The following is a 23451-nucleotide window of genomic DNA, read 5'->3' on the forward strand; positions in this document are numbered from 1 at the left end:
CTGGCCCCGGGGCTCCGGTTTCCCGCAGCAGCTGTGGTCGGGTGAGTTTCACATATCCCCTCCTCTCAGGGGGAATAAATGTCTTCGGGGACTTGTCGGAAACGCTTGGTGTCCCCAAGACTGCTCGGTGTCCCTTAGGACGGCGCGCAGGGAGCTCTGCTGCACCGCGCTCCCAGTGTTTTAACCACGTTGCCAGCACAGCTGTGGAAGGAACTGCCCTTAAAACCTGCTCACATCCCCACAGGAGCCGCAGGGATACGGGGAAGGCCTGGCAGCTCCGGTGACGCCGCCGCTGGCACCGGGCACAGTGGCAGCGAGCAGAGCCCGACCTCTGCTCCTTCTTCTGTACGTACGGCCGGGCAGGCTCATCCCTCCAGGTGTTTCCCTGGAAAGCACCGGCCGTGGCAGCGCGTCCTCAGGGACACCGAGGGGGTTTCCCCCAGTGACACCCACGGTACGCCAAAGCTCTTCGGCAGCAGCCGGCTCCCTCGGGATGAAAGCTGGAACCCGGGGTCTGGCGTGAGCACCGAGCCCACGAGCAAGGGAAGGCTGCGCGGGGATTTTGGCCGTCAGCCCTCAGCGCCGCTGCAGGCAGCGTCCCGCTCAGGGCGGCTGCGGTGTCAAGGACTTACTTTTTCCCTCCTGCAGCTCGGGTTTTACCCCTTTGTTGGTCACAGGGCTGGGGACAGCTGACGGCACTTGGGGTCGTCCGTGCCTCCGCTCCCGCTGGCTTTTGCCGCTGGTTCCCCGGGGGCTCCCGGTGCCCGCTCCTGCCTCTGCCTCTCCTGCCCACCACCACGCTGCACATCGCTCCTGAGGGGACCGCTGCCATCCCTGAGCTGTCGCTAATAACTACCGAACACATCCGAGCGTGCTGGAGCAGAGGGTCGAGACGTGCTGAACAACTACCAGCGCTGTCAGGGAGCAAATTAGGGACCTCTGCACGTTCCCAGCGAGGCGAGCGCCGGCAGTCCTGGTACCTGAGTTATGGATGCTCGTGACAAGGCAGCCGAGCAATTAGATCACTTCTCAGACCCATTAAGCGTCACAGACTGAGACTAAACGACTTTCCATTTTCTTTGCAATCGCTCATACAAGACGTTTATTGTTTGCCTCTTGCTGCTCAGCGTGGCGATGATGCACTCGAGCGTGGCCTCCCCCGGCCCCGCGGGAGCAGCGCAGGATGCCGGGGGGACAGGCGGTGCCCGCGCGGCATCTCGCCGGCAATCAAGCAAGTAACGACCCGCGCGTAGGCTACGTCGGGACTCATCCGGACGGGTGACGACGTGCCAGGGCGGGCACGGGGCAGCACCCAAGCGCCGGGTGCTGCGCGGCGGGGGCTACACCCTGCCCAGCATCCGCGCGATCCACCAGTTGCAGGGCATGATGATCCGGCAGATGACCCTCCCGCCCTGGTAGCAGTAGGGGTAGGGGTAGTAGCCCAGGAGGGGCTCGCAGACCCGCCGGCAGTAGCGGTTGGCGCGGCGGCACTGGGCACAGCAGTAGCCTCGCTCGTCCCACAAGGGGTGGAACTCCAGCCCGTTCTCCGACTGTCAGGAAAAGCCAGCGTCAGCATAGTGAGGAGGATGGGTGGCCGAGGGACCCCGGGAACATGTCCAGGACACCCTGGGAATGTGACCAGGACAGCCCAGGAGCATCGACAGGACACCCCAGAAGCATGGATGGGATCAGGACACCCTGGGACCGTGGCCAGGACACCCCAAGAGCATGGACAGAACAGCCAGGACACCCTGGGACCGTGATCAGGACATCCCAGAAGCATGGACGGGACAGCAGAACACCCTGGGACCGTGGCCAGGACACCCCAGGAGCATGATCAGGGCACCCTAGGGACATGGCCAGGGCACCCTAGGGACATGGCCAGGGCACCCCAGGAGTGTGACCAGGACACCCCAGGGTGCAATTCCCCGCACTCACGTAGTCGTTGACGGGCAGGTCCTCCTCGGTGAGCTGCCGTGCCCGGCGCTTGGGCCCTGCCTGCGCATCCTTCTTCACCTCGTGTTCGCTCCCCCCATCCAACCAGCTCTGGTTGTCTATGAGCAGCTCAGGATCTTCTTCTTCTGCCCCTTCAAGGTTGGCCAGCTCAGGAGCTACAGGAAGAGCCCAAATGTTGCTGTCAACAACCAGGGAGCAGGGGGACAAATGCAGCAGCAGGCATTAAAGGCTCTACCAAAATTTGGTGCCAGGGTACAAGAAAACCCCAGCAAACCAACTGTACACCATTGCCTCCTGCTCTTACCAAGCCTGGGCGATGATATGGTGGGAGGAGAGGGTAAAGCAGACATGGCCCGTCTCCTCCCTGTGCTCGTGGGTGGTGGGTACCCGCGGGTGGTGTTGGCATCCCCTGCATGGGGCACGTGCGGGAAGCACGTCCTCATGGTGAGCTCTGCTGCTGGGGGGGGATTTGTAAAGCCCCAGCAAAGCGAGAGCAGCCAAGGACAGCAGTCTCCCTCTGCACTGGGGTCTCTGATGCCCACTTGCTCGCAGGACCATCGATGGCCGTGAGCTGGCTGGTACCTGCGGGGGACGAGATGAGCCTCTGTGGCTGCAGAGCGGAGGGAGTTTTCTCGGCAGGAGTTTTAAACTAGCTCATTCGGATAGAAGTGGGTTAGAGAGAGTGGGTTAATTACGCCGGCGGATCTCAGAGGCCACAACCTCTGTGAGGGCTGTGTAGTGAGCAGCTGGAGATGGCAACCCTGTTGTGTGATTTAGATGCAGATGTCTGCTCATGCTCTGATGTTCATGCGGTGACGAGAATTTAGGCGTCCCAGTTTCCAGCAGTGCTGGCTTCTTTGCAGGTACAAAGGGTTTTTTTGTTTTTTTTTTTTTGCCTTGTTATGAGGAGGGTGGCCACTCTACAAAGTGCAGGGCAGTGGGGAGCCGGCAGAGACAAGTGCTTTGTAGAGAGAAACTTCAGCCCCTGCTATTAGAACGGCCATACTCTCTCGTGGTTGCGGCTAACATTGTGTTCGTGTCTGAGATGTACGAGGCTGTGGGAAGGGGTTCCCACCATGTCACAGTGGGGGACATGGCAGGGGGAACATGGGTGGGCGGCAGGGCTGCTCCTGACAAGGGGGCTCGTGAGCACTTCACGGATGAGATGGCTCCTCGTACCTGCTATTGGCGTGGGGTGGATCCAGTAGATGGTCACGTTTCGGCAGATGTCAAAAATTTTGGAGCTCTTCAGGAACTCCTTGTTCTGAATGGGCTTTTCCCCAGGCACCCAGACCACGGACTGCTCAAAGTAGGTGGTCGTGATTTCTTCCCCCTGGAAGAAGAGCGAGATTTCACCCCGACGTGGTGAGACACACTCTCCCCACCGCTGGCTGCTTCTCCTCCCTTGGCTTACTCTGAGGCACTTCTCCCCTCCTGAACTTCATCTGCCTTGGCTTGTGGTGCTCGCTGGTCCTCAAGTAGGGAGACCCACCATAAGCCTCGTCTTTCCTGTCTGCTTCCAGCCAACACCACCCCGCTCTCTCTTCCCTCCGTTCATCGTGCTTCAAGAGCCTTCTCCTGTGCAGTCCCCACCATCTGGAAGAGCCTTCTGGAGTGCCCCAGCTCATTTAAAACCCAAGATTAAAACATCTCCTCTCTGCTTTGCTCTTACTACTTAATTTCTCTCTCCTTCTGCTACGGATTTTGTGATCGAACACTTTAATTTATTCCTCACAGAAATTCTTTGCACGGCCATACTCTGTAATTTATACCACATGCCTCTGCTGTTGCATTAGTCCATGGTGTGTTTTGGCAGGCGCTTAGGAAGGGAGATATATAAAGATTATTGGATGGGTCTGCGCTGAGTTATCTGCCAAGGCAACGTTGTGTATGTTGGTGGTGGTAGCCCATAGAGCAAGCTGGCAAATGGCATTTTTGTCTCCAGAAGGCGTCTGGGGCTGTGTTTCTCTTTTAGAGAGTTTTTCCTTACGGCTTTGGGAAGTCTTAGGAAAGAGCCAACACAACCTGACCCAGTCTGAGTCGTTTTCGGAGTCGCTGGTGAAAGCCATGGGGTTGGGGAGGTGCTGCCTGAAGGACCTGGCAGCGCTCGGGCTCCGGGAAGAGATGACTAGAGCTTAAATCTACATTTATCTCATTGGGTTTTACATTTCAGCTCTCTACCCGGGGCAATGTTCTGCTAAAGCCTGGGAAGTCACATCCCTTTTACGACGCTAGCCGAAAAGATCTATTAGCTTCTTACGGCATAATCAAAGAATCGGTGTCTGGGAATTTGGGTCATGATTCAGGGAAATGATTCTGCCCACGCTTCGTTTCAAACACGTGTCCTGCTGGAGTTTTATCTGCAACAGCTTCCTCGGGGGCGATTCAATCTGCTACCACCCTTCGTCTGGCAAACGGGGAGGCGGGAGGGCTGCGCCACCGCCGGGGGCTCAGCGATGGGGACGGGGACAGGGGACAAGGGACAACTGCTTTCAAGGGACTGAGCCATCACCCCGGGTTACACCATCAGAGAGGGGTTAAAGTATGGAGTCAAACACTTTTTTCCCCACAGCATGCAAAGCGTGAGACTCCTTGTAGCGGGAGGTGGTGGGCAAAAGTCCAATGGGTGTAAGAAGCAATCAGGCACACGGATGGGAGGAAGGTCCGTGCAGGACAGGGAGGTGGCCCCAGCCCAGTGCTTCCCACCTCCCCGGGCTGTACGCCAAGTGCCTTCTCAAATCGCATTTCTTAAACGCTGCTGCTCTTTTAAATTCATTACTTCTGCCTCATTCTGCTTGAGAACATGAGGCTCAATTCTTGGAGAAAAGAATTTGATTGACTTTTTGGTGCCTGCTAATCCTGAGCTGCCTTGCGACCTTTTGACTACAACAGGATTATTGTTCTTGATCTCCGGTATTGTACTGAGAGGTTTTTGTCTGTCGGCTGTCTAATCCCATCTCTTTCCACTTGTTGTTTTTAGAAGCAATCCTCTGAAATAAGATCATTTTATGAAGCGATCACAACTCATTATTTCTTTATTGCAGCATCTCTGGGAAGGCTGGAGCAGATGGAAGGGCGGTAGGGACGGCAGCCACGCTCCCAATGCCAGGGAGAGGAGTGGGTTTCACCGGGGGCAGAAGGGTGTCCTGTTTTATTCACCTACCTCAAGCTCAGGGATCTTGGCCTCCGTCGTCTCAGGTAGGACTTTAGTCTGAGTTTTGATGAAACATTTTTGGAGGCCCACAAAGAAGATGCCGGTTATTCCCTACAGCATCAAAACAAACACCAAAAAAGCAGTCAGGGCAAAGCAGGAGGATAAATAACCCCATCGTATGGAGGGTACAGCTGGATGAGGGTTTAGTCATATTTTTCCTGTTGACGTTTTTGTGCAAACTCTGTTCAGCAGTGGTGCTAAGATGTACTAACAGGTTCTCCTAAGAGATATTGCATTTTATGGTTTGGGAGAATTGGGCTTTTTACAAATATTTTGAGGCAGATAGTCATAAAATTTTACTTTGCTCCCCTTCTCCTTATAACTATCACAAGCTCTAGTTATCAGAAATAAAAATATGCAGAATAGCATCTGACCATTATGGTTATATGAACATTGAGCCCCCAGTTCCTGCTAGGCTATTAGCTGAAAATTTTGCCATATGTCACTGCACAGGGTATTTCCCTACAAATTTTAATTAGGTTTCAGAGAGAGCCTACAACATTGTCATGAGGTTTTAATGCTCTCCAGACAGACAAATGTACTGGGCTCGGACAGATTTATGATGATTGCATTCCTTTGCAAGGATAAATCCAATAACTAGGTCTTGCTTTTAAGATGTATTTCACTGGAACTGAACCGCGCCGCTATTAAATACCGGTGGAAGCTTACGTAGATACACATCTCCTTTCCTTTGAGAGCATCCCCAGAGAGTCTGCATCTGGGAATTGCTCTCCCTGACGCAGAAGCAAATCATCCTGGGACTTGCTCCAGCAATCCCGTGGTGTCCTAAGGGATCCCGCCAGTCCCGCTGTAAGACTGCAGGCAGGGTCCCGGGGCCAAACCCTGCCGCACTCACGTTTTTGAAGTCATGGATCTCCAGGATTTCCTCGCTGCCGTTCCCGCTCCTGAAGGTCTCCGTCCTGGCCAGCGGGTCGATCTCCATCACGATCTTCTTCTTCTCCCCGTGGCTGAAGAACGTGTGCTCCATGTCGTAAACCTGTGAGAGCCAAAACCACGCCGGGGTCGGCTCAGCCCCCACCCGATTTCGTACGCCGGCTGGTGGGCGAGCAGGCTGGTGCTGGGTGCGTGACCACTGATGCCGGGTACCCTGCCACGGGGCCGGCTGCTTCCTTGCGCCCCGGCTCTGAGCCAGGACGATCATCGGGATCGCGCAAGGAGAGGCAGGTCCCGGGTGCCAGGGCTGGGAAGAAGGGCAGGACGGGGCCAGGCTGCGGGGGTACACGTGTGTCGAGCCGGGGAGAAGATGCTCATCCCACACTTGCACCAGGAGCTTTGCCACGGCTCGGCCTTCGCTGGTGCTGTCTGTGGCATGAGCCTGTTCACGTCCCAGGCTGGACTGAAGTCCTGAGCCCGAGGGATCTCGCTTTCCCTTCTCCCTGACTTTCTTGCTCCACCATTACATCCCTGGCTTGCTTGCTCCATCACTCTGTCCCCATCTTTCTTGCTCCATTACTGCATCCCCGTCTCGCTTGCTCCATCACTGTGTCCCCGGCTTGCTCGATCCATCGTGCCATCCCCATCTCGCTTGCTCCATCTCTGCACCTTCTGTTTTTCCTGGAAAGGCAGAGGTAAAAGCCTCTCTCTGCCTGGAGGAGATCAGGGATTGCCTGCGGATTAAAGACCTCCTCGAGGGCTGCTGAAGAGCTTCGGGGCGTAGCAGCCGGCTTCCCGGCGGCACTCATCCCTGCGGGGAGCTGGGGGGAGCAGCCCTCTCCCCCTCGCAGGTGCTCACTGCACTCAGCCAGCCCGGCAGCCCTCCAGTCTCTGCGGATGCCTGACCCTTAAAGGATGAGTAGTGGCAGATGCTATTTGAAGCACAAAAATGATTCTGCTGGCGCAGCGAGAGCTGGCAAGCCTTGGGGAGTCTCATTTCCCAAATCAAACGGTGCCGTGATGAAGCAAAGGGCTTGTGCAAAACCCCTCAAGTCCACAGAGCGGCGGGGAGCGATGGAGGCGTGGGGATGGGAAAGCCCCGTTTGTCCCCTGGCACGGCCGGGGAAGGAGCACCCTGGTCCTGCAGCAATGCCCGGGTGAGGGGCAGGGGCTCTGCCGGCTGTCCCAACCTAAACCCCCTTTCACAGTCCCCTGGTTCTTGCACATCCCTCCCCATCAGGGTGTTCAAAGCCTCTTAGCAATGTTTTCAAGCATCAGCATCCCCTGTTTTGCAAGCACTGGATGTAGAACTGGCCGTGCAGGCGGTAACTGCCAGGTACCTTTACCTCTGTTTAAAAGTTAGAAGTGATGTGCGCCTTGGCGGCCATGAGCATCTCCTGTTAGTCAGCAGGAGGCTTTTATAAAGATATATAGCTGTCAATGGATTTTATGGTATGGTAAAAATAGTCTGAAGCCTGAAATGGCTGGAAGGCCGCCGGTTTTGACTGACAAAAAGCGCACGGTGCCATAAATAATTTCTAGGAGGGTAGGATCCCGGGTGGCACCTTACCTTCGAGTGCCTCTCCATTTACAAAGAATTACTTTTGCCAGTGCAGTGGCCAGCTAACCCATTTGGGCTTTGCCGGCTCTGTGCTGCTCAGAGAGCTGTGAGATGTTTTATAGGGCTAAAAATGACACTTGCTTGCGAATCGTTGAAATACGTCCCCCTGCGAGGCTGCGACGAGCCCCTCGTTAGCTGACTCATCGCCTTCCCTCGCCGGCTGTGCCGGCCGGCGCGGATGCTGCCGTGCGGAGGGCAGCGCCGTGTCCAAGGCCACCCCTCGGAGGAACAAGTCTTCTTTAAAGATTTTTTTCCACTCTCCAGTTGCATGAAGAGAGCTCAAAGAGGTTTTTGTTCTTTGAAGAGTTTAATTCCCCTTGGTTTATATTTTTGAGAATTAGGAACTTCCAGCCTCGCCCGTCCTGCTTTTCCCAGAGGAATCCTGGGCCAGCTGGAGAAGTTGCTGCCCCACGGCCGCAGAGGAGTTTGTGATGTGGGATGCCGGGAACATCAGTGTTCAGCTCTACCCCAGGAACATCTCTGCTTTCCTGCCATCTCGCGCTTCACGTGCCTGCCCGTCAGGCATTGTGAAGGGCTTTCAGAAATACCAACGGATTCCATCCTCCACCAGTGCCCACCGATGAGGATGCCGAGGACCAGCGCTCTGGATGACCTTTCCGAGGCTGAAGCGATGGCTCTGTGCCGTCGGCTTGGAGAAAACCTCACCTCCAGGGGTTAACAGCCTCTTCCCCCCGTGGCTGGCACGCACCCTATTTTTCGAGGAACAGTAGAGACTTTATAACCGTCTTGGCAGGAGCCTGGAGGCACATATGGCTTTTATTGCTCTTTCTTTTCTTTTTGGGGGTATTTATTTCTATTTGCTGATAAGAAGACAAAGTTTCCAGCGAGCGGGGTGCTTCCTCTGCCCAGCGGGATGGAAGAGTGGCTGGGCTGGCCCGGCTCTGGCATGGGGCAGGGAGGAGAGAGGAGATGCCACCGTGGGAAAGAGGCCGCCTTGGCTGCGCACGGGAATTTTGGAGACGTCCTCGAGTCGACGGCGTCAGGGTGCAAAGCAGGGCCTCCTGGATGAGCATGGAAACTCAAAGGGGAGGGGGATGAGGAGCAGCGGTCAGGCTGTTGGCTTCAAGGTTAAGCGATTTGCTTGGGGTATGGGATAAAAAAAAGGGGTTTTGGCAGAATTGCCAAGATGCTGGGCAGAAGTGGGCAGAGATGTATGGGAGACGCGCAGCCCCGCTGCCGCCCCCGGCACGCTCGGCACTTACAGCAGCGTCTGTCTGGGGAGCTGGGAATAAACGAGCCCAATCCAGTTAGCAGGAGCTCCTCCAAAAGCTAATCCGTCTCACCGTCCCCTCACATTGCAGACACATTAAAGTAAGAAATATAATCCATGACAATCAATCACCACTGCGTCCTGGCTTTCTCTCCTCTTTATGCGGTGGCATAATGACTTTTCCACCAGTTTCTGGCAAGATAATTGAAATGAAATGGAAAATATTTTCTTACTTGTCATAAAATTTGCTGCCGGTGAAATAGGAGTAACTTTAACTCTTCGTGGCGTAGCTCCCATCCCCTGTAATTGTCAGCTAGGGAAAGAATGCGGTGATAGAGAAAAAAACCCAGCCCGTATAAAGTAAAAGCTAGTTATGAATAATACAAAGACTTTTAAAAGTCCCATGAATACTTGTGGTCTAAGAAAATGCATTTTGCAAAGTTGCCTGTGTTTCGGGGTGTAGTTAAAAGTTTCAGTGAGTCGGGGGGGACAGGTCTGTCTGGGGAAGCGGCACTCTGAAGCGCTGGGTCGGAGAGTTTTTACTTACTTTTCTGGGTGTTGGGTTCCAGAGATATTTGACACCAAAAAATATCAGAATAAGAGAAATGAGCAGCACGCTGAAGAGCAGTCCGCAGATCTGGTATCTGGTGCAGGTCTTCTTTCGCGGCTTGGATGCTTCTGCCTAATTAATGACAAAACAGTGATAGCCAGCGGGCTGCTGATGATTCAAGGAGGGACGAGCACACGCGCGTATCAGACCCCTATCACGCTGACAAGCTGCACGGTGGCAAAGCAAGCCACGAACTTACGTCCAGAAAGCGGCAGTCCTCCGGGCTCTCCCGAGCCGTCCCTCCCATGGTCTCCTCCGTGTGCGAGGACGCCAGCCCGCTCCGAGGTGGAGTTTCCAGAGGCTCTGGGCTGCACATGCGGCGGGGAAGGCTGGGTCACCGCCGCCCCCGTGACGGCGGCAGCCAGATTTTCCCCCCCGCAGCCCGCTGGGCCCCGGGTGCCCCCGCAGAGCTCGCCGTTTGCCCGGCGTGAGCGATTCCCACGCGTTTGGCGACGAGCCCGCACGAAGCTCTGCCGTGCGTTATCCATCGGCCACGTCCAGGGTCCTGTTTTTTTGGCTCAAGCTCTGCTCCTGCCCTTCTGGCGGCTGGAGGTGCCCCGGTTGTGCTCCGGGGACGTGGGCGCTGCTGCTCTCGGGGGGCTGCTGGCTCGTGCCGATGCGCGCGGGGGGAGTTTCTGCAGCGGGGACAGCCCCGGAGCTGCCCACGGGTGTGCGTGGGCACGGGGGTGCCTACGCACGTGCGTTTGGGCGCACGCAGGGTGTGATCGCACGGGCACGGGTGTGCGTGTGCGTATGTGCGCGCACGTTTGCACGCGCACGTGGGTGGGCGCGCACACACGAGTGGGTGTGCAAGCACGCGCGCGTGTGCACGCGCCCACTGCCAGCCCTCAGCGATGCCGTGGGAAGCCCGAGCTCTCCCCGTGGAGGGTTCTGGCATCCTGCTCCCACTTTGTGCAAAGCCTTGCCCCAAAGTGGGCCTAGCCAGGAATTTCCTGACTAATTTTTTTTTTTTGCTACATTCAAAAATTTCCATTTGTTGAAATCATACCCTTTTTTTTTTTCACGGAAATGAACCCATCTTAAGAAAGGCTTTCAGAAATCCAGCGTGAAGTTTCTAGTCTAAACAGGATGAGGCTCCCTGGTGTAGAGGACCTGGCATGTACTGTTTTTCCGAGCTGTTTACTCTCATAAAAACCCAGAGTGCATCATGCGCTAATTAAAATTGCACTGAAAAAAAGAAAATCCATGTTGAGTTTTGCTCAGGGTGAGAAATGGAGAAAGAAATTGCTTTTAACGGGTCCGGCGCTGGCTTTGTGAGCGTGTCGGGGCATCGCTGCCTGCAACCTGGGGGTAAATGCAAGCGGGTCAGAAGCGGAGTTGCTGAATAGTTTGGGGCAAGTGTTGTGCACGTGTGTGTGCAGGGCATGTGTATCTGCTGTGTATCTGCTCCCTGCAAAGGGCTTTGGGCTCCCTGGCCCACAGCCCAGCAGCAGCTCCGGGGCCAGCTCCCCTTCCCTTAACTCGGTAGCAATCGCTCGGGGCTGTAAAACACACCGGGAGTTTTTAATATTTGAGAGGCCAAGAACAGAAGGGAATTATATTGACAAGTGAAAGACAGCAGGTTATTTGGAGGTGAAGAATCACTTTTTAATGGAAAGCAATCCCAGGCAGCCTTTGAAAACATCTGAAAGATTTTGGAAATCTAAGTGCAGCAAAATCTGTGCAGACACCAGGTTTGTCTTTCTTCACTTTTCACCAGAAAGTTTCACCTCCGAAGCTGTTGTTATTCACTGGAAACTGAAGTATCTGAAAACATTTTCATTCCCTGTCAAAATTACAGTTTCAGAGGAAAACTTGGGAGCAGCTCTACTGAAAGACAGTTATGATTACAGGAAAGAATTACAGCAGTGCTGTTAAGCAGGCGTAATTGATCAGCATAGCAGCGATCTTCACAATATCCCCCACTCAAGGCACAGGAAACACTGCAAATACCACTCGTAAACCAAATTAGGCATTATTATTTTATTACTGTTGTAAGGTAAATGTCAAGCTTTTTAATGGCAATCACTGTAACTCCGGCAGGAGTCGGGCGTCTGAATTAGCTGGAAGAGGTGAGAACCTCCCAGGGCTGGGAGTTAATAAAACTCAATAAATATCATCAGTCCCTTCCAGCGCTTGGCGAGTGCTGGGGATGGAGCGGCTGGGGCGAGCGGCGGGGGGTGCGGGGGGGTCCCACCGCTGGGCTGGAGACCTCGTTGTGTTGCAGGCTGCAAAATTGGGCACTGTTGTCCTGGAGGGATGGGCAGCAATGGGAGTGAGCACACATAATGCATGCATGCATGCAGATGCATGCATACATGCATGCACATGCAGCCCCAGAGCCAGCCCAGCCCCATGTGTTCCGGCCCCTGTGCAGGGCAGGGAGCAGGATGAGACCCCTTGACGTCGCTGCTCCCCGTAGAGAGACTTATAAATATCCAGCCTTGAACGGGAGGGATTGACGGCAGCAAAACCCTGTGCAACCCAACTTGTCCTTCCCCTCGGCAGCTGTGGGCTGTGTGACAGCCGCTGGATCCTGACAGGGAGATGGATACTTGGGATGCAGAGAGGGACAGAAACCGTGGCATGATGCTAGTCAGGAATGTTTTTTTTCCCCCCACCCCCCAGTGCTCTGGCTCAGCATTCAGGGTTTCAGAGAAAGAAAAAAAAAAAAAAGATTTTCCATGAAAAGACAACAATTTTGGGGGAAAAAGCCCTCAATCTCTTTAAGATGACAATCAGGTTCTCTGTATAAAAAGCAGTTCCGATGGAAATCTCCCATCAGTGCCAATGAAGAGGGAACAATCACTAATTTTCCTTGAAGCTAATGAGCGCGAGTGTATATGACAGGGGTGAATTTAATCTGATGTGAACTGAGGAAGAGAAGCAATACTGATATTAATGTGTGACTAATTGATACCCAGAAGAACATTTGAAATTATTAAAAGGCATTTGATTTTTATACAGGACAATAAGAGGCTCATTGGCTACAACTGGTGCATCCTTTCAGCTTTCTACTTCTTGCTCCAATTTTCCCAGAAAAATCTATCATATCTGCAGCGTAGCTTGACTGCCGCATAAAATCCCTGTGCCTGGAAATGTTATACCAAGAAATTCCTCCTGGACAACACGAAGGTTTGTACACGGTGTGAGCAGGGGCGAGAAACCTGGCAGAAATAAAATAGGTCCCTGAACCACTAAAAAGCAGCTCCCCAAAGCAGTGGGGCTCGGGCAGCAGCCTCCAGCCGAAAACCCATCGTGATTAATATGGTGCTCTCTGTTATAATGAAAAACCCATTAAGGTCAGTGGCAGCATCTCTGAGCAGCACTAAATTGGAACGATGGAGACAGTAAAGTTAAAAATGAGCCATAATATTAATGTGGATAGTGAATTAATTGGGCAATTCCATAGGTAGTAAGTAAATCATATCGTTTACCGCGGGATGCGGCGCCTCGCGGCTCTCCCTGCAGGGCGGTGAGGTGGCAGCGGTGGCACCCGCTCCCCGACGGAGCCGGGGGAGCGACACGGAGCCGCAGCCCCCGGGGGACCCCGCTGTGCCCGCACATACCAGCCTTCACCCCGTCTCCTTGGGTGCTGCCGAGGGGTCTCTCAGTAGGGGAAATGCCTCTTGCTTTGCTCTTTTAGGTGCTCCAGCCCCCAAATATGTCCAGAATGCTGGCTTACAGTTTGTCTGGGGGGCTGCAGCCGTGGTCCAAGGTGTCTGTCCCCTGGTCCTCAGCCATGGTCCGAGGCTTCTGTCCCCCTTCGCTGTTGCACACACAAAGCTTTGAGCAGGCTGCCAGCAGATTTATGGAACGGCTGTTCCCCTGGTTTGGGTAAGTCTCTCAGGAAAAGCCTTTCCTTGCTTTCGGGAGTTGTGTGCAGTACCATCACGCAGCCCTTAGCCATCTCCTGCTGCTTTTGTGTCTTGGACTGGGACCTGCTGGGGGGGGGCAAAGGGCGGTGATTTATACCAGGGTGAAGCATTTGCACACATGTCGGTCGGGCTCCCGGCTCCCTCCCCGCTTCCAACATCCTGGACAGCAGAGAAAGGGAAAAATCACATACAAAAGGAAATTGCTCATTAGCCAGTGCCTGATTACACAAAACCGTCTCCGCTTCAAACCATTGCGTTTTCTGTAACATTTGCCAGATGAGAGGACGCATACCTCCTCTTATCAACTAGCCACATATGGCCTCAGCTGAAGGGAGGTTTCAGTAATTGGCCTATTCATCATTCATTGTTTATCTTAAGTTCACATTGTCGTAGGGAACTCCAGAGACATCCTTGATTTAAGTTAAGAAACTTAATCATTATGATAAAACTGCTCAGGGAGTTGGACTTCATGTTGGAGATGCACGTGGCCATGTGGCACTCTGGCAGCCTGTAGCCACAGCAGATTATTCAAAGCTGACAAAGCTTTTGGAGAGAATAGAAAAAGATAAATTCGTGGTGGCCGTTCGGATGGAGCTGCTCAGAAAGTTATTACTGAAGACACTCACTTCTCCTTGCTCACAGCCCATGAAAAATCCCGCTCCTCTGGGCTCAGGGGGATGTCTACCTCATTGCTGCTGTTGTGAGTCCCTCGTCAACAGAAGTTATTAACAGCGCCAGAGAATTTTATCCAAATGCTGGTTTGATCTTGATAAATAACAGTTTCATGTCTCTGTTCTACTAGATGACTACATGGTTTTATTTCAAACACTTAACTTCTTCCGAAATGCTTCCCCATGCACAAGGCTTAGCTCATCTCTAGAATATGTGCTGAGCAGTTTTTATTTTCACCAGGCTTCGAATATCTATAATGCAAAGACCAAACCGATAATCCTGCACTATCATAAGTCACTTCTCCCAATAAAGAGCTACTTCCTACTGGGAGTGCTAAAATGTAATTGGAAGCTATGTGTGTATTGGTGTCACACCGAAAAGCGTTTTATTAAAAATAGTTTAAGGGTTGTTAAGATCGGAAGGAATAGTCTGCAGCTCCTCTCGGATGGGCGAGAAAGGAAACCAAGAAGAGGAAAACTTGGGGAACGAGGGGTCGGTGTCTCCCTCTGCCCTGCCGTAATCCCCCCCAGTGCCCATTGCCCAAAGCCACTGTACAGGGGCTGATACTGGGTTCCACGTTCACGGCAGCAGACGGATGCTCGGGGTGATACAGGACGGACGGCTGCTCTGGGTTTCTTCAGCAGCAGCAATAAGCCCATCGGAGCAGGGAGAGGCACCGTGTTCCCCTTCGAGGGACCGCAGGGTCCCTATCCCTATCCCTATCCCTATCCCTATCCCTATCCCTATCCCTATCCCTATCCCTATCCCCTATCCCACCTCGGTCGTGAACTCGACAACGGGAAACCCGCAGGGAGAAGAAAGTTGGTCAAAATGGCTGCATTGTGTTGGGATTGTGCAAAGAGAATAACTAGTGTATTATCGCTGCTTAGTAAACCTAAAATATTTAATAGTAACACATTGAGCGTTTCTTACTGAATCAGTTCAGTATCACATAGGCTTTTGTGTTATTTTACTCTATCACCTGATATATGTGTTAATGTTGTTTACTTACTAAAGCTAGTACAGAGTTGAGATTACTCCTGAATGCTACTAATCAAGAAGGATCTGTTAAACTGAAGAATTCCAACACAGTTAATTTTTCTCTGATTGTCATTAAATCTCCCATTGATGGCCTTTGCAATAAATTGCGCTGCGACGCTGCAAGCATCGCTTTCCCTCGTCCTCTGAGACCACGTACAGCCGCAGCGTCCCAGCGATGGGAGGATGAATGCCTTGGTCTCCCGGGTGCACTGAAGTTTCTGGGGAGATCCTGAGGCTCAGGAGATGGGGGTTTGCCTGGTCCTTTCCCAGTGATGTCTGCAGGCAGCCTCAACCTGCTTTCCCTGCGCCTCAAGCTCAGCCGCTGCCTCTTTCTCAGCTCTCATACGTACAGTCAAGCTGTTCACGGCTCCAGGGTCCTTTTGGAAAAAAAGCAGCTATTTGAAAAATCAATAAAACCAATAAAATGAATCAAAGTCAGCATGATTGCCCGTCTCTGCCCCAAATAGAAGGAAGCAGCGGAAGGCTCTGCACCTCTGTGAATTTGGGGGTTCATCAGCTGGTGCTGCTGCAGGCTGGCTCCCCTTCGGATGCTCACCCTGGGGCGGGGGGGTGCCCAGGTTTGGGGGGCACTCCAGCTAGTTATGCTTCCACCTGGGGCACCAGGAGCAAAGGTGGTTGGAACCAATGCTGCTCACCTGTGCCTGCCTGGGAGGGTATATAGGGGTATATAGGGTATATAGGGGATGGGATGGCTGCAGGGGGGACTTGGGCTGTGCTGCTGCTGGCCCTTGGCTGGCAGAGGAGGGGTCCGAGGATCAGCAAGAGGGAATTGGAAGAAATATAGACAAGAAAGGTGAGAAACAGAGCGGGGAGGAGGCTCTGGCGTGTGCAGCGAGGTGGGAGCAGCAGGGTCACGGCAGGGCTGCATGCATTCACCAGCCCCGTTCCTATAGGGGAACGGCACCTGCGCCAGGCTGGGCTGCGTGCCCGCGCTGCGACGGTGCTGGGGGGATCTTCTCCTCCTCCTCCTCCTCCTCTGCAGCTTCCTCTCCGCCTCAGCCATGTGTGATGGCAGATGGGCTGCAAAGGGGGCGCGGAGGGGAGACGATAAGCATATTGGTGATGATGTACCGTGGCACGCACCGCTCGCTCGCCCGCGAGAGCGGGCTGGCTGCCGGGGGGCTGTGGGCACACCGATCCTGCCCGGGCACCGGGTGCGAGCGGCTTTTGGGGGGGGCAGCCCCATCCCGAGGCTGCTGCCTGACCGGTGACAAGCCGGAGGGTTCCCAGTGCTGTGTCTGGTGGTACTGGGAGCCACTGTGGGTTGTCCCAGGAGCTGATGTCCCACCGGGGGCCCTGGGTGACTGAGCTATTGCCCTCTTGGGAGGTGCCTCCCTCCCAGCGCACTGGCCCCTGGATGGGGCTCCCCTAATGCCCATCCTGGGGTCTGTGGGAGGGCTGGCTCATACCCTGCGTGGTGCTGGCCCACTGGTGCTGTTGCTGGCCCCATTCTGTGCCTCTTTCCCCCGCAGCTGGGCTGGCTGCGGCTCAGCTCTTTCCTCGACTCGGTGAGTCTTTGCCTTTGGGATCGTGACTGCACGCTTCTGCCGCGTGTGGGGTGTCTGCCCTCGCTTTCCACCCGACGGACCCACGGGGGGCTGCTGCAGTGGGGCTCAGCTCGCTGTCGTAGGTGGGCTGAGCCCAGGCCCATGTGCCTTTGGAGCAGTCCGGGCATGCCAAAAGCATCTGCATTGTCTCCTCTCAGGTGGCACCTCCCTTTCTTCTCTCTCTTTCCCTCCTGCTGATCCTCTTATTTTTTCCTAACATTAAGGCTTGAAGCTCTATCTCACCCTCTTTCTCTCCTACTGCTCTGCTCTCCCTCTGCTATACCTGGCAGGGATTTTTTTTTTTTCCCCTCCCTCTCTTCCAAGGTGCTTCCCTTCTGTTGAATTTTTCTCTCCTCCTTTGCTTTGTTCCTGTTCTCTCTCCCGATTCCTCCCGCCCCCTCCTTGCTCTTTCCCTCTCCGCACCACCTGCCATAATCTTCTCCTCCTATTGCACCCCCAGCATCTCCCCCGCTCCCCGGCTGTCTCGGCTCTGCGGCAGGAGGGGGCTGCAGCCCTTGGGAAGGGAGATGCACCCCAATAGTTCAGCCCCTGCCCCAAGCTGGGCTGCCTGGCCCTGGGGTCTGCACCCTGGGTCTGTCCCTGGTGAGGTCTTGGCTGGCAACTGGAAATTCCCAGGAGACCCTGCTTAACTTTGCCGTCAGCTATGGTGATAGGTTTTTGCCTTTTTACTTTTTTTTTTTGTCCTGTGAGAAACTGCTCGCTAAAGAAAGCACATTTTTCTTGCTTACTGGGAGTTCCTGTTTGTCATTTTTATAAATCAGTGTTTATTGGCCTAATTATTGTAAATGCAGAGCCCAATAAAGGTGACTGTGATTGCAATATCTGATAATGAATTTTATAACAAACCTGCTGAGCCTGAAAGCTGCCAGCAGGAAAGACATTATGTCAGGTTAATGACAGAGAGGAGAAATCTTCCCCACTAAGCTTTTTTCCAAAGCATGAAAGGGTCTCTGGTGGAGGCTGCTTGGCGTCCTGCTGGGCTGGAGCACCTCAGGCTGGTGGGGTCTGGCCTCCGATGCTGCACCCCAAAGCTTTTGGGGTTCCTTCACTGTTTCCCCAGCCTTGCCCTGATGGGGGGATGCTTTGGGCACATGGGATGGAGGGCTGCGAGGAGGCTCAGCTCCTGCCAGGCTCAGCTCCTGCTCCGAGTGTGCATATATCAGGCAGCAGCACCCAGGGGTGCTCGTCCCTCTGTTCCCGCTCCCCCCACCCGACTTAATCCCACCATGCAAATGCTGAATGCGAGGCACAGGGAAAGCAGCTTAAATAGCACCTAAAGCTAGCTCAACTCCCACTGCTGTAAATAGATTAATTTAAAAAAAAAAAAAAAATCAATTGAGCTCTGCAGGGGTAGGTTTTTCCAATAGAGATGCTGGCGCCTGCTCTAACCTCATGCCCTTACGTGTGCCCTGGGTGGTGGTGGGGGGCAGAATCCCCCCCCTGCCTCCAGCTCAGCCTGCTTGGGTGGTGGGAAAGCAGCTCCCCTGCCCGTACACGGCCGCGCGTGGGGCTGCCCCTCCATCACCCTCACCTCCTGCCCACGGCGTCCGCTGAGACGGTGCAGGCGAGGAGTCATTTTGCTGGGGAAAGCGATGCTGATCCTGCAAGGTCCTGGTGCGGTGAGGGTGTGGGGGCTTTATGGGCTCCTTGCGGGGAGTCTAGGCAGCCTGGTGCAATGGTGTTACCCCACGGCACTGGGTGTGCTGGGGACCCATCTGATCCTCGAGCAAGGGTGGGCAACCCGGGGCTCGTGGTGGCTCGTGCCTGCCTTCACCTCCAAATTCTGCCTCGCCATGGTGGCCCCAGGGTCTTGCTTTGTCTTGATCCTTCTCAACGCTTGCGATGGTCCCAGGCAAAGTCAGCAGCAGCTGCCCGTGCGTCTGCTCCCTGGGCATGGCTTTTTCCCAGAGTTTGGACCTGGATCTGTATTTCAAAGCTACAAGTGTTGGGCTCTGGGCTTTCGGTCAATGTGTGGCAGCTGTCAGCTCTGCTTTGGGTCCGTCTGATCCGAGAGCCGGCTCTGCTCTGCTGCAGGAACTAGGGCAACTTTCTAGACCTGGATCAGCCCCAGAGTGTGGCTTTGCGCCACTTCAAAACCTGCGCTTGGAGGGTTTGATTTAGTTCACTCACCAGCAGCAGGAATCGAGTGCAAAAGGGAAAGAATAAAGACTAGAAGAGAAAAATGCTTTCTCTTAAATAATGCAGAGAAACATGGGGGAAGAGGATGTGCAAACGTGATTTAGTCCTTTGCGCCTATGTTATTTGCTGCCGGCCGCCAGCGTACCCCAGCTGTGTATCGGGGGCCAAGGGAATTGCCTGCCCTCTGTAATACGCAGATGCCCACACCGAGCCTCCCTCCCAAACCGCCAGCAAGGGGCTGGAGCTGCTTTTTTTTTTTTTTGTATCTTTAATATTTGGTTGGCAGCTGCTGTGTTTGACACTACTCAATGTGAGAGCAAATTGGATTAACTGAAACATATTTACTGGGATAAGCAGGGGAAAAAAAAAAAAAATGTGCGCAGGGGTTGTTTGCAGAAACTGGTGTCTGCAGAAGGTGGCTGAGCCCTTGAGGGGCTTCTGGTGCACAGGGCAGGACGAAGCCAGACCCTGGCCTTGCTCCCAGGCTGGGGTGGAAAAGGGGGAATTGGGGGGGCTGGGGGGGTCTACAAATCCATCGCCAGGTGCCCCTGCAGGATCTCCCCGGTGGCGGCGTGACCCAGTGATTTATTGGTGTTATCTGCCACACATGCGAGAACGCTTGTCTTCAACAGATAACGCTTTCAATAGTGCACTTAATAAGAAGAGGACATGGATACCTCCGGGAAATTTGGGAGATATTTCTGTTTGGATAAATGAGTACCAAGCACTGTGCTCATCACACTGCGAAGCAAACAAGCCATGGTTTGGTGTTCCTGCACCAGCAGTAACTGAGTAACTTCTTGTCTCTGCACCTAGAAATGACCCTCCCTTGCCCAGGAGGGGACAAGGGCACAGGAGAGATGCAGACAGAAGAAGTCCTTGCTGCTGGAGGCAAAAAGTTGGAAGCAGAAGGCTGGTGTCCGTGGTTTGCCCTGCCTGATGCTCAGCTGGTTGCCAAGAGCATTGCCAGGGCAATATCTTGCCCTGCTCCCCGCTCGGCCGACGGAACACTATTATTTCATTAATCTCATGTCATCTCCTCCTTGGCTGATCCAGTTGCAATATTGCAGAAATAACTTTTCGCCACTCCCTGAGGAGGAGCAGACTTCAGAGGCCAGGAGAGCTGTTCCCTCTCCTCCCTGCTCGCAGTGGGCTGTGATCCCTAAAGCTGCAAAGTCTTTGATTCCTTCTAACTCTTACAGTCAGGGATGCATAAAAAGCAGCTCATGCAAAAAAACAACCGGTTATTATTATCATCAAACCCTTCAAAATCCCAGGGTAACTTAGCAAGGTCTAGATGAAGTCACGTCCCCGTCCCAGACACCAAAATGTCACATCGCATCGGCCGATGCCGGCAGATGCTGTCAAGCGAGTGGCGTTGAGGATCATTCCCCATTCTCTTTGTGCACCCAGCTCCTCGGATGCTCCGCTTGCTTCTCCCTCGAGTTACCACCCAGACCGCACGCTGCTCCCTCCGCTCGTGCCGTCCCAGTGTCGTGGTCCCTCTGGGTCTCGTCCAGGTGGGAGCGTTCATAGGGTGCTGATTTGCGGAGCCTCGTTAGCTGCAGATAAATGAGGAGTCAGGTGAATTCTTACTCGAATTCCTAAAATACGGGTTTGATGCATAATATATGTCCGGGGGTAAATCTCTGTTTCTATTTAAATGTGGGGAAGAGCGTGCTGCTGAATTTTAAGTACGTTCTCACAGAAAACAATGACTGTGCCGAGTGAATGACATGTCTAATGAATATAGCGAGGGGAGCAGGGCTGGCATCTCCACTCCCTCGTGCTGGTGCAGCCTCCATTAACTGCACAGGGGATTTTTTTCCCCAAGCGTAGTAGTGACAAATTATACGATCAATATGGAGGCTGATCCATGGTCTAATCTTGCTGAGCCCCAGTAAGCCCAGGATTGATCCAGATCTAATCTTGCTTATCCTGGACAAACCCAGGAGCAGATCCAGATCCTAAGGTAATGCATCCTATGCAAATCCAGAATCACTCTATCGATTCGCTGGCGTCGTCGCTCTGGTTTTGCCTTGCCGCGGAGGGGTTTATCAGCGTTATCTGCCCCTTGATGTGTAACACAATCAAAGCAGTCATCTTGATTAATTGGTGACAGTGCGTGCCTGGCATCTCCGGCTGCAGGGCTGCGGAGCGGTGGGGCTTCCTACGTCGGAGTGGCACAATGGAGGGAGGAGGTCAAATCCTGGCTGGGAATCAAGGCATCCTCCCTTCGTGTTTCACCTGAGCTGCCAGAGCTTTTCTTTGCTGTCCAAGGCGCTCATGGAGCCGTGGATGCCTGCGGAAGGTGCAGCCTGTGTCGGTGAGGGTCCTGCTCCCACCTAGAGTGCTCCTGGGTCTCCTCGCCCTCCACCTGTGACTTTAGTGAGCAGAAGGGCTGTGATGTCTGATGGTCCCCTTATTTTGCTGCGTTGCCCTGCAAAAGCTGGTCCCTGCAGCCCACCAGCCCTGCATGCGGCCCACGTCAGCGAGCTCCAGCGCGCACAGATCTGCTGCTCCTGTGAGTCAAGGGGCTTCTGCTGCAAGGCCTTCCTGCAACTCTAATAACTTCAGGAAGGAAAAAAAAAAAAAAGCAATTACCTTCTGGGGTGGAATTTCTCCAGCCTTTACTCAGCCCACCGGGGAATTTGTCAGGATATGAACTGCAGTTTTATTCAGCTATTCCTGAGTTATACCAGCACAGGGAAAATGGCATGTCTCACAGCTTGATGTTTTTCTGATGTCTTTCTTTGCTCTCAGGTTTTAAAAAAATACCAGACCCCAAAAATCTCTCTTCAAAACATAAAACTTGCCCTTAGCTTAATTCAGTGGAGACTCGAGCAGCTGCTCCTGCATCTTGGAGAAAAGAGGCCTCATGCTATTAACATGTCTAAAGAAATTGGATGTAGAAATATGAAGGTCCCCCGTCTTTTAAGAGCTGCACTCTGTGCCTCCAGCTCCCGGCTCTTGCCCACGCAGTGTGGCACCGTGGGATGCAAAAACGTTTTAAGAGCTGATCCCGCTGGGCTTAAAGGGGGAGTTTGTGCTCCAGCCCCCCGAGGAGAGGGTCCGTGAGCCGGGAGGAGGTGATGGGAGGCTCTCTCCCATCTTACGGCTTTTACGGCCCCATGCAGGTGTATTGTCAGAGGCTGGGCTCAAGTGCTGGGGGACTGAATCCTGGAAGCTTGGTGCCAGAGCTGAGCTACAGCTGTGTCTGCAGCTTGGACCTGTATTTTGCAGAGTGCTTTGAGCTGAAAAGTGTTTTAGCAGTGTAAATATAACCTAGAAGGTTCTCAAACACTCCAGAAATGTTCTCTGAGAAAAAAACGCTGCCTTTCCCCCCTCCTTTCCCTCAAACGGGAAATAATTTCAAATTCATCCAAATGTGCTTTTCTAATCAAAGGGGCCACTTTGTACTTCTGAATCCAAGGGGAGGGGATCGGAGCACGAATAAAACAAAACTCCTTCTCAGTGCTGCGTTTGCGAGATGGATCTCCCGTGGTTAAATCCATCTGTGTTTCTCCTTTGGCGTGAGCAGGAGGATCTTCCCACTGCAGCTGGGCACTTCACAGGCTTAGCTGCTGCACAGGGAGGAAGAGGAGGAGGATGAAAGGCTGGAGTAGCCCAGGTTTCTATGGCAGTGTGTGCAGCAGCCGCTTTCCTTATCTTTCCAACTTGATCGGGAGAAATTGCTTTTGTCAATTTTAATTTCAGCTGAGCTGAGCAGGATAAACAAAGGGAGGTGCAGGCAAAGCAGATGGTTTGTCACAGAGCACGGAGCAGGCAGGAAGACTGTGCAGCTTTTTATAGCGTATAATGGCCTTTCCTTGCATCTAGCTATCCATCACCATATAATTCCTGAAATAAACTGGGCTTGTGCGATATATGTGAAATACCCAAATGTCACAGCAGGTCTGGAATATTCAGGCCGCGGAAGTTTTGGCAGCGGTTGGGAGCATCCGCACAAAAGCTTTCTGCGGGCCGGTGTCGGCTCCTTGTTTGGAAACCCCTGCGGTGGCTGCTCGTCCCACGGCTGGAGCAGGGAAGCTCCGCTGTGCCCAGGGCGAGACTTTCTTCTGCGGTTTGGCAGATGTGGCAGGGTTGCTGATGCTCCTTCTTGGTGTAACGAGGGGTTTGCCTCTTACCCCGCAGTTCTCCCTCCTGATTACAGCAGCCAGGGTCACCTCGGACCTCCTGGCCCAGGTCAGGCAGGTGGCTGAAGAAGCAGGGAAAGGAGACTTCTCATGGCCCTGCTCTCCGTTTCCTCGCCTGCGCGGTGGTCTCGCAGACGTGGAGCTTTGCTGCCCACGCAGGTATCAGTGGGAACACAGAGGAGCTCTGCTTGGTTCCCCCCAAAGACCTCCCACCCCATTGCCTACCCTGGTGTGAGTGCTCGTACCGCAGGGGACGTTTCGGTGATGGGGTGTCCTCTCGTGCCCGACAGCTGCCTTCAGGTCCCCCCTTCCCCTCCGGCAGCGTGGTCCCATCGCGGCCGTGTGCCGCCTGGGATGGTGGCCGAGGTTCGGGCAGGGCTGGCAGGAGGCTGCCGGTGGCCAAGCGGCTCTGACACTGCTGCTGGGGCACCGTGTCCGAACCAGCTGGG

The 23451-nt window shown here is 53.9% G+C and overlaps 1 protein-coding gene across 1 annotated transcript; it reads right to left on the bottom strand.

Moving 5' to 3' along the window:
• Positions 1–1079: 1079 nt before the first annotated feature.
• TNMD (tenomodulin) lies at positions 1080–9917 on the bottom strand. Its single transcript, XM_075053731.1, has 7 exons — positions 9726–9917; positions 9464–9598; positions 6027–6167; positions 5120–5221; positions 3136–3289; positions 1939–2111; positions 1080–1550 (listed from the first exon to the last, which is right to left on the bottom strand). The coding sequence occupies exons 1-7, from the start codon at positions 9840–9842 to the stop codon at positions 1341–1343; spliced, it is 1032 nt and encodes a 343-aa protein (XP_074909832.1). The 5' UTR covers positions 9843–9917; the 3' UTR covers positions 1080–1340.
• Between the last annotated feature and the right edge of the window lie 13534 nt (positions 9918–23451).

The sequence above is a fragment of the Buteo buteo genome, chromosome 22, assembly GCF_964188355.1.
Source record: "Buteo buteo chromosome 22, bButBut1.hap1.1, whole genome shotgun sequence".
Taxonomy (NCBI): domain Eukaryota; kingdom Metazoa; phylum Chordata; class Aves; order Accipitriformes; family Accipitridae; genus Buteo; species Buteo buteo.

Coding starts and splice junctions, on each gene's coding strand:
- TNMD (XM_075053731.1), bottom strand. CDS start 9,842: ATGTGCAGCCCAGAGCCTCTGGAAACTCCACCTCGGAGCGGGCTGGCG. Junction 3,290..5,119: donor CCAAGATCCCTGAGCTTGAG/GTAGGTGAATAA, acceptor CTCTTCTTCCAG/GGGGAAGAAATCACGACCAC. Junction 2,112..3,135: donor CCACCCCACGCCAATAGCAG/GTACGAGGAGCC, acceptor CTCTTCCTGTAG/CTCCTGAGCTGGCCAACCTT.